Consider the following 14,748-nt stretch of genomic DNA (forward strand, 5'->3'; position numbering starts at 1 on the left):
GTCTTCATTTGCATGAAATATCCTTGCATTCCTTCACTTTCAGCATATGTGTTCTTACATCTAAAGTGAGTCTTTAGACAGTATATAGTTGGATCTTTTTTTTATTATTATTCATCTGGCCACTATTTTTTGACTAGAATTTCATTCACTTACATTTAAAGTAATTATTGATAGGAAGGACTTACTATTATCATTTTGTTAATTGTTTACTGTCTGTCTCTGTAGTCATTTTGGCCTCTTTTTTCTCTCTTGCCATCTTTCTTTGTGTTTTATTGAGTTTTTAAATATTGGTATGCTTTAATATCTTTCTATTTTTCTTTTGTGTATCATCTATAGGTACTTTCTTTGTGGTTACCATAAAGCTTAGACATAAAACATAGTTTTAGGAGTCTATTTTAAGTGAATAACAACTTCAATCATACACAAAAAAAAATCTACACTTTTACCTCTTTGTGTTATTGATGTTACAAATTACATCTTTATATATTGCGTACCCAGTAATAGGTTTTTTGAAGGAAGAATTCATGTCTAACATCTTTAGTCTAAGCACTTTAGTTTAAGAGTATAGTGAGCACATCATAGATGTTCAGTAAATGCTGACATTGATGAAACATGCCTGCAACTGCTGCTTAGGCCTCTGGTTGCTGAGGTTACTCAGCTCAGCTCGTCTGGTCAGGTCCAAAAGCTTTTTTGTTTTCACGTTAGCTAGGCTCTCCTCTTATATTTTACTTCCTGTCCAATCTTCAAATACCAGAAGGGACATTATCAGGTTCCCTTAAATGGCTGTGGTTTAGGGCAAGTCGTGTTGTGCATTAGGGGCATAGCAGGAACAGGCAGAGGCCTTCTAGAGATTTGAAACAGTGCAGAACGAGACTCCTCACATACTGGTGCATGGGAACCGATCTTCATTTTGGTGAAAGTTCTTTTGGTTTTTGCAAAGTTACCGAGGCCAAGAACTGATTTATAGTAACCAAAATCTGTTAAAAAAAGAGATGCTCATGTATAAATGAAAGCTATATTTCATTTAATAATTGATATCTTACTTATAATCATATATTTGAGGAGTTGAATTAGTTGTCAGAAAATTGTTTTGATCAGCATGCATCAGAGCAAAAGAGAAGGGAGTATGTGTTGGGTGTCGGGGAGGGAGTTGAAAATGAATGGTTTTAGGGAGATTTCATTTAGATCAGGAAATTTGTTTTCTTAATGAAGGCTATGTCTGTATGGTTATTAGTAATAGTCATTCAAGATCAAATCTTCCTCTCGCCGATGTGACGCGGACTCTGATAATTAGCCTTTACAACTCTCCTTTTCACCTTTTCATGCCTTGGTAGACTGTTAACCTTCACTTTTGTTGTAATATACTAATTACTTTCTAGGTAGCCCAGAGTTCCATTAAGTTTTTACTAAAGGATAATTATTCTATTGTAATTGTTCTGTACATATATTCAAATACATCTAGCTCTGCAAGTTACTGGATGGACTTCAGCACTCAGGGCCTCAGTTTATATACTTAAGATAGGTGAGTAGACTACTTGGCTAGAGGTTAAGAGCTCTGTAATTGGGCACATCTGCCACAAACTAGTCTTGTAACTTTAGGCAAATTTCTTGATTTCTGTGAGCTTCACCTTTCCTCTGTGAACTGGAAATATGTATGACACTTACCTCACAGGGATGTTTAGAATATTCCATTAAATAAGCAATGCAAAGCACACCACACGTTACTTTGGTATAAGAAGACCTCAGTGAATGCTAGTTGTTGTCGTTATTATAATTATCCCTCTGGCTTCCTGATTCTTTGTTTATAGATCCAGCTGCAGATTTGGTTGAACACCTGTAGAGTGCTAATTTGAGCATCCCCCAAAGACTTCTCTTGTTTCATTATTAACATGAAAGCTCATTTTTACTTAAGCTTCTGCAGCATACAGTGGGTAGAGACTTTTTAGTTTGAAACAATCCTTAAATACCACGCTTTCAACTTTTATGAAGAAAAAATACTCTTCAAGATAACAAAGCAAGATAACAAAATTTTTGTCTTGTTTGTTCAAATATATGTGCAACTATGAATTAAGAGTCTTCACCTGTTCATCTTTTACACTATCTATCTGTAAAGTCCATACTGCAGCTCTTTTATAGGAAAGAGAGATACGTGATGCTGACAAGCAGCATATGGATGGTCTGTGAGTAAGTGGACATGGAAATTATACATCACTAAAATTTTGGGTGAATAATGTTTTTAAATATTCAAATTATGAAGTATTAAAAGAAAAAGAGTAGTAGAATCAGAATGCCTGTAGTCACACCAGTGGCCATAAAAGTACCTTTCCAAAGCAGAAGATATTAGACAAGCTTAATCCCATGTTGCTCAGTTTTAGGCTGTTATTACATTTCCATGCCCAGCTGCCTTCAGAATATAGCTTTGGAAAAGTTCTTCAGAATGTTTCATAAACAAGTAGCTCTGGCTTACCAATAACAATAAACCTGTCATCTCCAAAAGAATACTATGTCATGCTAAGCTAAAAAATGACCCAAGCTCACTTTCCCATTAAACTATAATAGAATCGTATCCTAGCACCATTAATCTCCATAAATTCACTGAAGAGAAAACAATTGTTTTCAAATGAACTATGAGGAGACCCAATAAAGGTATCAATATTACGATTATTATTGTATGCATATATGGGTTCTCTGTAACAAAATGTAATGCTGAAATAAGCCACCAATCCTTAGTGTCTATAGCGAGATTTCAAAAAGGATGAAAATCAAATGTGGGAGGAATCAAGATTGATTATATATGTCAAGGACATCAGTTATGCTTGAACACTGATTAAGTGATTAATGAAGTACTGCCAGAACTACTAAATCTCTTTGCAGTAAAATGTTATTATGTTTTCCTTCATAATTATAAGTTTAGGAGGAAGAAAAAGATTGATTTATTAGAAGTAACTTATAAACTAATTTTCTTCTTTTTTTAAAAAAAATAAAATCCATGAAAGACAGTGGTTCTGCTTTTTTACTTCTCAGTTCCTTTTAGGATATCATTTTGGACTCACCCTTGGCTCCACAGGATAACATGCAATTTTCTTAAAAAATGAGAGGAGAATGCTTCCTTGATCAAGTGTTGAACTTAAGTTTAAGGTAGTCCTTTCATGACTGCATGTTAAATGTTCATTCATTCATTCATTCATTCACTCATTCACTGGGTGCTGGTTATATGGTAGGCACTTGTAGGGTGCTAGAGTGAGAGAGAGAGAAATGATTTACCTAAATATCTGCTCCTTGAAACTGTATCTATTTGTTCTAGAATCATGAGAATTCTTTTAATTAATAAAAAGAATGGAGTCTTGTCATTTCCAAAGAAATCGTTATTGCACTTAAAAGAAAATCTTAAAAACAAGTGAAAAAAACAAAAACAAATAAACTAAAATTTAAAACACTTAACTGGATCCTCAGCTGATGGCATAAGTGAGAGAGACATGACTCCTCAGTGTCATTGGGCCTTTCTGGGTGGCGGGTGTGTGGACACATGTACTTGCCCATTTTCTGGGGACAGCACAACAGCACTGGAAGAAATATGAACATGGCAGACAAGGCTAACTTTACCCATAAATGCAGATCATGAACTTCAGAGCTGGGTGGAACTATAAAGCTCATTTTATTGAACTCTTTTACATTTTTTTCCCAAATCCACTTTGTCTTATAAATTTTATACTTGATGAAGACCATATAGGTCTAGGTCTAGTTTTACTTACATACATTCATTTATAATCTAGAAAAAAGAAAATTAACTGTGTAATTGTTGCAATTTAAAGCAGGAGATTTGAAATTTCAAACTAAGAGTTATTGAGTGCCTAATATTCCATATGTTAAGAATCCTACAGGTAGAAAGATATATACGTCATGGTGTTTGCCTTCAAGAAACTAATATTCTCACTGGCAGTACAACATGAAATATGCAGAAAAAACTATAACTTAACTCCAAAAGATATCTTGATATATAAGCACAATGAGGTAGAAGCAAGGGGTAGAAGGGGTCAGTTTGACCTAGAAGATCAAAGAAATCTCTCTCTTTCTCTCTCTCTCTGTGTCCCCGTTACACACACACACACACACACACACACACACACACACAAATACACACACTTTCATTTAACAAACATTTATTAGGGACCTAATATTTGTCACACTTGGAAGTACATTGGTTAATAAAACTAGCATGGATGCCTGTCTTTATTACAGAGAGAGGGTTCACGATAGTGGAGAAGATCTATAAATGGAGAGGTGAGGAGTCAGGCAAAGGGACATTCTGGACAGAGTAAATGTCACCAAAGCTCAGAGGTGATAAAAATAATCAGCTCTAGGGCGATGAGAACCTAGCTATATAAAAAACATTAGTGGTCATAGAATATGAAGTTGTATGGTTTCGGGTCATTTTATAAAGAATTTGAATTTTATTCAGAAATTTGTATATTATCTTCAGATGACAGGGAGCTTTTGGAACAAGAGAAGGCATGACTGAAGCTGTGGTGTGAAAGACGAATCATTCAACAAAAACACTTATTGAGCACCTACTGTGTCCCCGGTGTTGTTTCAGGAGCTGAGAATATAGACATGAAAGCAAATATCCATTCTTGTCCCAGAGGAGTTCTCATTTAGGTGAAATGAGACAGTCCATGAGTGGAACTGGAGAACAGTCTGGGGACTATAGCTATGATCCAGCAAGGGAGATAGAAGGTGCCATTTCAACTGGTGGTGATGAGAAAGGAGGAGAGAGAGTGGTTAGACTCCATTTACCAGAGGGAGAATTCAAAGAGGGAAGAGATGACAGGATTTGATGATTGATGGAATGTGAGGATTCTGGAAAAAAGTAGTTTTCTTTTTTCTGGCTTCAAGTATTCAGTTGGCTGCAAGATGCTTGCCAATTCCTAGGATACCTTGAGGCTGGAATCTAAAGCCTGGGGCTGTTATTACAGACCGTTTGAATAGTGCAGACTGGGAGTACCCAGGGGAGGTTTCTCTTGAGGCCCTCCCACTTCACTTTCAGTACCCCTTCTGATTATGGTGGATTTTAGGCAAGCAACGGGCTTTCTGGTATGCAATAAATTGCACCATGACAGTGGTCGCCTAATGCAATACACACATAAAGTCAGCCTCTGTGCCGCTCGAAGAAAAAAAGTTCAAATGCATGGTTCACATCAAGTGCAATATTTAAGAGAAGCTATTAGGAAGCCACAGCCTGCCAATTGCAATCCAATTTCAATCTCCTACTCCATTCCCCTGAGCTTAAACTTCTACTCCATCCACTCACAGAGCTGGTGCTGGGCTCACATACTTCCTGCCCTGTATCATGTCTCAAATCTGCCCAGCTCCTTGCTGTTCTGACAGTATTCTAGTTTCGGAACGGAAGGGGTCCAGGAGGTAGCCAGGAGGGTATCTCTGCCTTGTGACCAATCTAGAGGTGAGCAGCTTCTCTCTTGAGATGTGTTGACATTTTCCAGCTACACAAATTTGGGTTTGTCTCATTCAGTGAACAATGGCTTCAGATCTGATTGTGTTCCATACTTCGATTACTCTGTAGCGGGAAGGGACGTTATAAGTAGCAGAATCAAGTCCCATTCATGGCTGAATGATGACAAAAAATCTGGATTCTTAACATAACTTTCCAAACCAATAAGCAAGGATTTTCTGATGCTTGCAGCACGCAGTATATGCATTGTAATTGAAAGGACAAAGTGAAAAGTGTGCCTGCCCTTCCTGGCCCTCTCTGCATGAATATTTGCATTGTACCCCAGATCATCTGATATTTGTTGTTTGTCTCTCAACAATCTGACAGCACCTAACAAAGCTTGTAGCTTCTTATCATTTCCTTTCAATTAATTAAAAAGTTAAGTACATTTTAAAATATCTCCTCGTCCTGTCTCAGAACTTCCTTTTCTTTCCCTGCCCTAGTATTGTCCTTGACTTTGAGCTCTCTTTATTCTCCTGCAGCTTCTGAACCTAGATAATCATCACCTCCACACAGGACAGTGGGACCCCTCTTGCTAAATCTTTTTATGTGTTCTCTTCCTCTTTTTCTCTAATCTCCCCAAAACGTTGCTGCAAATTCCATGAGGCATACAATACTCTTTCTCACATGTTGGGGGAAAAACAAAACCTGACTTAATCAGCTTCACCAGCTCAGGTTTTGTGTGGATTCAGAGGTTTTGTGTGGATTCAGATTGCCTGTTACCAGCTCCTTTGTGATGTAGGTTAACCCTTTCAGACTGTCCTCGCTACTTATCATTCTCCTTTCCTCTCCTGTCCCTTACTGCCTGTCCATCTTATTTAAAAGTAATGAATCTTGTGGAAAATCTTATCTCTTCCAAAGTTCTTTGCTGTATTGCCGTGTCTTACCAATGAAATTTTAAACTGAGTTGAAAACGTTTTTCTTCCTTTTAGCTTTTAGTTTATTCCTACATCCTCTCGTCTTTATTTAATTCTAAAGTATCTAACATATATTGCCATTGTAAAAATCATTATTCACAGCACTCTGTTATCATCTTACAGACTGTGTTGAAAGTCTACCACCTCAGTTACCGGGGAGTCTTGTTACAAAAAGCAAGTTACAGCAAGACATGGTAAGTAAGACAGAACTTTGTTAAACTTCCCTCACAAATGCCTGCATGTTGGAACCGTGAGGGATATGATTCAGAGACTTGGTCATCAAAACAAATACAGAAAAACACTCCACTATCAACAAAACAACCCTGGAAAAGGATATGACATCATCGAAAGTAAAAGTTTTTACACTGAGCTATCCATCTTAACTTTGAGAATATACTTGTTTAAGAAAAAAATATATACATTTACTTAAGTGAGAGATAAAAACTGAAACAAAAACAAAGCCAACTTTTAATGGTAGATATATAGTTAGTCCCTCGATTAGTTTGCATGGGCAGCCATAAAAACGTACCACAAACCAGATGGCTTAAACAACAGAAATGTATTGTCTTGTAGATCTGAAGGCTCCAAGTCAAAAGTCAAGGTGCCAGCAGTGTTGGCTCCGAGGACTGTGAGAGAAGGATCCGTTCTAGGCTCCCTCCCTGACTTATAGATGGCTGTCTTCTCTCTGTGCCTCATCATATCATCTACTCTCTATGCATATTCCTGTGTCTAAATTTCCCCTTTTTATGAAGATATCAGTAATAGTAAATTAGGGCCCATTGTAACTTGATTATCTGTATAAAGATCTTATCTCCAACTAGGCCTCATTATGAGGTATTCCAGCGTTAGGACTTTAACATATAAACTTTGAGGGGGACACAGTTCAACCCATAACTGTCCCCATGCTTCCTATTCCGGCTGGCTACCTAATTTGCAGGGCTCAGAGTAAAGTGAAAATGCAGGGCCCCGGCTAGGACAGGGAAGTTAAGTCAATCTCCATTTCCCACGGGCCCATGAGTGATTGCAACCTCCCTGCCAGAAAGCTGGGAATATATTCAGCACCCGAATTGGGAATAGGTAATAGATTCCCGCTTAGTTTCCGCTGAGCACAAAGTGATGCTGCCAGCCCAGTATGGACAGCCGCTGCCTTGCCCTGCCCCAGATGCCACTGGCCATCTGCTCCCAGGCCCTGGACCTCCAGTCCTCCAACCTCATGGCAATCTAGTTGCCATGTGAGCAGAGGACAGGAGTATGAAAGGGGAGGCTGAAAATCCATCAAGGGGGTGTGGAGAGGTGACACGAGGTGGGATGGAACTGGAGGTAGCACACATTCAAAGGTAAAAATTATTAAGAATTCCAAGAGCCCAAACCACAGAGCATTAAAACCCCAAGTGCGAGGCCCTGTGAGCATGGGTTCTCATGAGAGTGCCCTGGTCACATGCCCCCACTGCCTTCCCTGTTCTCAGTTGGACAAGACTAACACTGTGGGAAAAAAGACTTTGGAAAACTGTCAAACAGCTATCTTAGAGTAGAACTGCTTGCAGCTAAAGAGATGGTTTCCCCATCTGCACAGTGGGTTTAATAATGGTGCTGGCCTCACTGGATCCTGATCAGCCCCTATGGCTGCTTTATAAATGTTAATAAGGAAGAAGCACATCTTAACTTTGAATATGGATAATGCAAAATAACAAAATAAGACACAATGTTTGTAATCACCTAGAATTTCCTGTTTATATTTTCATAACTGAAAAAGAAAGTTCTCAAGAGCAGAATGCCAAAAACCTGAAACAGCAAAACTTTCTTTATTAGTACATTTCTTTGGAACTGTAGTTATTTGGAAAGTATCATAAATTAAAAACTCATGTGGACACGCATGAAAGCAGAAACCTCTTGTCTGTTTTGTCTAGTTCTTTTCATAAGAATCCAATTTATAGAAATTCTAACAATATTCCTCCATTTTTCTTGAGTGGCTTTATAAAGCATTCTTCTCTAAGTGACTTAATACGGTGTTTATAAGGGTTTTTTTGTGTGAGTTTTTTATGAACTATAATATTTCATTTCACTTTGATCAATTAAAAAATATAATTTATATTCCTGGCTTAGTATTGGAACATCTCCTAAAAAGTTTTTAAGGATAATTTCTGAAGAAAATGAAGGCAAAGGCTTATAAATGTCTCAAGTATATTACTTTGATAGATCATATGAGGATTCATCACATAGGGGTGAGTTCAAAAGAGAAAAAACAAAGGACTCATTTCTTCAAAAAACCTGATGTAAATAAGCAAATTGTTAGGTCCAGGAAGGGGAGCTGAGGGGACAACTGAGCTCTCTGTGTGGCTCAACCTTTCTGGTCTTTGGCTTGGAACCCAGATTATGTGGTATCAGTTACTGCAACAAACAACAAGAGGAAAAGAAGTTAGGTGCTTAATGAGAAAAAATAAAAAGGACCAGAAAAACTGGAAGTCTGTGTTGACTCTCCGGGACTCTAAAGAAAGGAGCCAATCAGAGAAGCTGAGATAAGAATAACATGAAGCGGAAGAGATTTTGAGAGATGATGGACAGAGATTGGGAGAAACAGGGGCAGATAGTTGGAGTGATTTGTGGCCAGAAAGGGCAGCTAAACCAGTATGTGATCATGCTTTTACATAAATTTCAAATTCTCCAGATTAGGAGAATGGCTCATTGCCCAAAGTGTAGGAATTACCTACAAAAATAAAAACAATTAATAGCTTTGCACATTTTTGCTTTATGAAACATTCACTCCTACATGTGAGAAGTATTGGTTTGGAAAAGGAGGAGTTGTGGAGAGTAAGGGGCTGGCCTCCTGTTCCTCCTGCCTCAAAATCTAATCACGCACTCCTATCAAACAGGGGGTTACAGAATGAACTGATTTATGGGATGATAAGGCTACTCAGGGGTTATTTGCATTAGTGCTTAAGTGCCTGGTTTAAATCCCCACTCTGCAAGTCCTATAGTTACTTAAATTCCTGATCTGTAAAAGAAGGATATGTATTAATAGTACGTACCCAATCGTGGTGAGGATTCATTGTGTTAACATATGTAAAGCAGCACAGTTACCACTCCCCAAATGTTAGATACTGTTAGAAGCACTCGTTAGGTAAATGGGAAAAATCTCAGGGTCACGACTTCTCCTCACTGTTGCCTCCAAGTGGTGGCAACACCCTCCTTCAAAGACTTCTCCCAGGTGGCACCCTCTCTTCCCTCCCTCAACACTGGGGTGCACCGTCCTGAACCTCTTCCTCACATTCACTACGTGACACCTGCAGATGTCCCGTTGTCCTTCCCACTCCAAAGCCTTTAACTTGCACACAGGTAACTCAACACTCTGGCCCGATGCTTTTTTCACCATGAGTTGTGGCCCATTAATTGGTCATGAGATCAATTTAGTGGTCATGACCAGTGTTACAAGACAAAATGGAATGGAAGAGACTAGAAAAGTAGGAACACATCATATTAGGTTAAGGTATTTTTTAATGGAAATTTTATTTCAGACACTGATGTCTCTTTTGCTCTGAACGCTGGGTTCCTCGACCTTCTTAGCTCCAAGAACCTTCCTTCACCCGTTCTCCACTTTCGTGACCACTCCTACAACCATACCTCATATCTGGTCACTGCTGAGATGGGTCCACCTCTCGAACTAATCATTTCCATTGTATAATCACTACCCCTCCTACTCTGCTGTTTCTCCCATCTCCTGACTTTCACTAAGTCTATTATGGAATCCAAACATTCTGCTCCTCAATATTCCTACTGGGACTGACTTATTAGCACAGGGCATCGGCGTCTTTCTTCCTGGGGAGTTGCTTTAACCTTCCAGATGGTCTCTTTGCTACCTTTCAGAATCACCCTTGTCAAGTCCCAAACTGACCGTGGCATTCCTAAGCTTAAAAATGGGATCTGGTTCCCCTTACTCCAGACTCACAAGACCCTTTTCAGCAGTACCCTTTTCAGCAGTACCCATGTTTGCCTTAAGCTAAGTGCCTCTAACCAAACTCTTCATTTCCTCATTTCTTGCATGCTTCCAAATATAGACATGTCACAGCTTCTTGTCTTACTCTGACCCTATTCTAGAGGTGTACTCATCCAGAGCCTCTGATCAGGCAGTATCCCTGTGTGTATCTCATACCCCTTCTATGGCCCATCAGCCATGGGAAGGCCTCTGCTTCAAGGGCAGATCATGGGGACCGGCCAGCCTGCTGTGACCAGTGTGGCCAGATTCCTCTCCTAGGAAATTAAGGGACTCTGCCAAGGATACTGTGGGAGCCACACATGAAAGGTCCTACAAGCTGAAGCAGAAGAAACCAGTTCTCAGAAAGAGAACCAGACAAAGACCACCAAGCAGTGCCCTGAGAGAGAGAAACAGAGAAAGTAGTTGCTTTATTCTAGTGGCCTGTTCTTAGTTCCCAGGATGGCTGGCTGCACAGGAGAGCCTGTCCTTAGGTTCCCTATTAATCCTGGAACTCATATCTGCCCGAGTGATGGGTATTATTATTAGCTTCATTTTTACATATGAGGAAACTGGAGAGGTTAAGTGACTTGCCCAAAGCCATACAGCCGGTAAACGGTAGAGCCAGGATTTGAACTTAGGCAGTCTGGTCCCAGAGCCCATGAACTTAGCTACTATATTACACTGCATCTACCAATTTCTAAATACAAAATTATTGATCAATGTTTGAAAAGTCTACCAGAGGGTAGGGGGATAGAGGAAAGGAGGAGGTAGATGGGGTAAAAGGGGTCAAATATGTTAGAAATAAATCTAACTATGGGAGATGAACAAATAATATAAATATATATGCCTTACTGTTAAAATGTACAGCTGAAACTTACCAAATTTTGTTAACCAACGTCACCATAAAAAAATAATCAATTAGAAAAAAAAGAAAGAAAGAAAGAAAAGTCAACACAACACCTTCCATTATCTGTCTCCCAAGACTGAGATGCTTATAGTATATACCAGAACAATCAATAATACATATCAAGCAATTCAGATGAAAAATACTATACATATAATCTGCCTTGCATTATTACATATTCCTAATTAGTGGATATGAAAACAATATGGGTGCATATTTTCTCTTGGGTGCTCTGTGGTGTTAATCACAGCTAAAAGCAAGTCAATGTGATATAGTGAACACAGCGGTAAATTGAGGCATCCCCAAACACAGCTATACCTCAGCTTCCACATCTGAAAAATGGATAGCTAGAGTAGACAATATTTCAGTTCCCTCCAATACTAAGATTTTGTTTTTCCATCTTCGTGCAGACAGGAAAACTTGATTTCAAACCTGTCTAGATTATACCTGAAATTCCACTGATGTAGGTGATTGGAGTCAGGGAGGGGAGCCTGTGTGAGGATTGGTACATTCAATGCCACATAATCTCTGTGCTCTTTAGAACATCAGTAGCAGCTTTTTCATATCTGAAGAATCCCTGTGCTAACTATGTCAAATGCTTCAGATTCACAAACTGTCACCTGGAGCATACAGGGGGTAGCAGATGGTTCTGACTTCAGATTGTTCTTGAGTACTAGAGAGAAGGCATTGATAAGAAGCTGTCTCGGGCCAGGATTTGGATCTGCTACATATAGAAGGGATTTACCCATCAGTGTTAATCCTGTGGCTCTGTTCCAGCTTCTGTCCTGCAGGCTGCCGCCTGTTCTAGATACCTAGTGCTCTGGCAAAGCCCACATTTTAAATAGGAAAGGTATAAACCCTGCACTAACTCTTAGTAAACTCTTAGTAAACTCTTAGTGGAGATGGCTCACACCACAGGGTCAAATGTGCATACACAGGGACATTTCTACTGAACTGACCAAGGAGGTAAGAGGTATCTGAGATTGGGCCACTTTAGAATAAGAATTGCTCAATCTGATAAAGCTTCCTGGGAGTGCTAGAGAATACAGTCCAAAAAAGATACCTCGGAAATGTATACATAATATGTCAAGAGGGGGGAAAAATGAGCACAGACATTGATGAAACCTTGCTTTACTCCCTTGCCCCAAAGGTAGGGAGGATGGAGCCTGTCTGGTTGCTCTTGGTTGGTTTAACTTCCCCCGCCTCCCTTCACACACGAGTTTCCACTTTTGGATACTGGCTTCTCCACCTCAGAGGCAGCCCATAGGGTTATTCAGGAATGTGGGTCCCTGCAGAACCCCTTCTCGGGTCTTTTCACATGTCCCTTTATGAATCTTATGTACACTAGGTGCTCAATAAATGTTTGGTGAATTGACCTGTGGGTGCATGGATGTATTGTGGGGATAGCTATGAAGGAACTCTCCCTCACTGGCGTGTCAGGTGCCTTACAAAGGATCTCGCTTAATCCCCAGTGGTCCTGTGGACACCACAGACCCCATTTTTCTAATGAGAGAAACTGACAAGCAAAGAGAGTAACTAGCTCCAGCGCCCACAGCTCTTCAGGGCCACAGGAGCGCCTATCCCGCATTTGGTCTGAGAAGTGTTAATAAATAAGATTTAATTTTCTTTCTGGAAAGGGACAGTGGGGAGAGGCCCGCTTGGGGCCATTCCACAGGTGGAGGCGCACACCCAGAGCGCTTGCTTTGGGACAGGACAAAATGAAACATCTTTTTGCCATCATTTATCCGAGAGAGAGTCCTCCCAAATAAGCAACTCTCAAGAGCTTACATTTTGAAACATCTCCTAACTTCCTATGTCCGTCTTGTGCACGGCCAGAGTTGAGTCGAAGTGCCTGCAAGCCCAGGCCCCGCCCCTCTTCGCGTCTGTTGTAGAAGCCTGGAGGATGTAAGGCTGAGGGAGGGGGTGCAGGGCTCAGAGAAAGGGGTGCAGGACCAATCTGCGTGCAGGGCTGCTGGCCCATCAGCAGAGCTTTCTCAGGAGTGCAGAGATGCGGCCACCATCTAAACCCCGCTGCTCTCGCTGCCCTCACCCGCCCCCAGCTGCACCCCCTCTCCTTTCCCTTGACCACTCCAGCCCCAGACGTGCCGATCTGGTCCCTCCGGCCCGGGGCATACTCACCCTGCCACTCGAGGACGTGCTCGGGGGTAAGCTTCGCGGCTGCACCCTCGGTAGAGCCTAGCGGCGCCCCCAACAGCAGCAGCAGCAGCAGCAACAGCAGCATCGCTAACCACTGCACTCGCCGGGATCCTACAGTCGCGCTGGCGGGGGCCAGTGCTGCAGCCGGAGCTCGGGGCCCTCTGGCGCTGGAGGCGGAAACTCAGCCCCCTACGCGATGCAACCCTCCCGGTGGCCTGGCCACATCTGCGCCCCGGAGACCCACTTCGTCACCCTTGTCACCACAATGTAACGGACACTCGGGGTTCCGGGCTGCGAGACAGGAAAGTCGCAGAGGTTTTCCCCGCCCTACCCACTCCAGCTTGATGAAGGAAGAGGGAGTGGATCATCTGCCCATCCCAGAAATTCTTGCCTTTGGGGTGGAGAGAGAGGAGGGGTGAGGCTGCCCGGTGCAGGCTCCTCCCGCTTCCAGCCTTGGGGGTGAGCAAGTTAAGAATCTCCGGGACAGGAAATCTGACATCTGGTTTGCAAACCGCCCGGATTCTGGCAAACACTGCGGGTTTGGCAGCAGACAGCTTAGAATAAAACCAAGCTGCTCTATGAACCCATGACTTTTAGGAGCCCTCTGGCCCCCTCTCTTCTGGATCTGCCCGGTCTCCACTCTTCTCACTCCAGAGTACCCCTACTCTTCCATTGTCGAGTTCCTTTCTGTTTTAAAATAAACTCCCCCTGAGTTATCTCACTTTACAGCTGTTATTCTGGTTATCCCACTTTATAGCTCAGAAAAACCTTCCTGAAAGACCAAGTGATTTGCTCTAGGTTACTCCTTAATCTAGCAAAAGTTACTTCTTAAACTAGTAAGAAAATCCTGACTACAATGTAGTCCTTCTAACTGTAGTCTTTCAAATAACCAGCAGAACACTGGAAACATTAACACTGTTCTCATAATATCCATGAGAACAGGCTAATATAAGACCTTTCCTAACCAGGAACTTGACATTAGTGACAACATAAGAAGGTAGAAAGCAAAAGAGAGATTTCAAGAAGAAGGGAAGATGGTGGGATCTTGGACGACCTTGCCTTTCTCAGCTGCCTATTAACCAAGACCAAACCAATATTTTTGAGTAACACTGTCTGCAATAGACTGAATTGTGCATTCCCTCCCTCAATTCATATATTGAAGCCCTAACCTCCCCAACGTGATTGTATTTGGAGATAAGGCTTTTAGGACTTAATTAATGTTAAAAGTGTGGGGCCCTAGATAGTATCTGTGGCTTTATAAGAATAGAAAGAAAGAGCAATTTTTCTACCTGCA

At 41.1% G+C, this 14,748-nt stretch overlaps 1 protein-coding gene across 3 annotated transcripts in view; it reads right to left on the reverse strand.

The window, feature by feature from the left end:
• The window catches only part of PLA2R1 (phospholipase A2 receptor 1), a 95,096-nt gene extending 81,533 nt beyond the window's left edge, over nt 1-13,563 (reverse strand). Inside the window, exons 1-3 of one of the 3 annotated variants that reach the window (XM_025039429.1) lie at nt 13,437-13,563; nt 3,443-3,563; nt 3,054-3,235 (exon numbers count right to left, since the gene is read on the reverse strand). In XM_025039429.1, coding sequence (XP_024895197.1) covers nt 3,054-3,075 — 22 coding nt within the window. In that variant the 5' untranslated portion in view covers nt 3,076-3,235; nt 3,443-3,563; nt 13,437-13,563. Of the gene's footprint in view, nt 1-3,053; nt 3,300-3,442; nt 3,564-13,436 lie in introns of those variants that run through there. The other 2 variants (XM_006921112.3, XM_025039430.1) reach the window with 2 other exon arrangements.
• Between the last annotated feature and the right edge of the window lie 1,185 nt (nt 13,564-14,748).

The sequence above is a fragment of the Pteropus alecto genome, unplaced genomic scaffold, assembly GCF_000325575.1.
Source record: "Pteropus alecto unplaced genomic scaffold, ASM32557v1 scaffold3, whole genome shotgun sequence".
Taxonomy (NCBI): domain Eukaryota; kingdom Metazoa; phylum Chordata; class Mammalia; order Chiroptera; family Pteropodidae; genus Pteropus; species Pteropus alecto.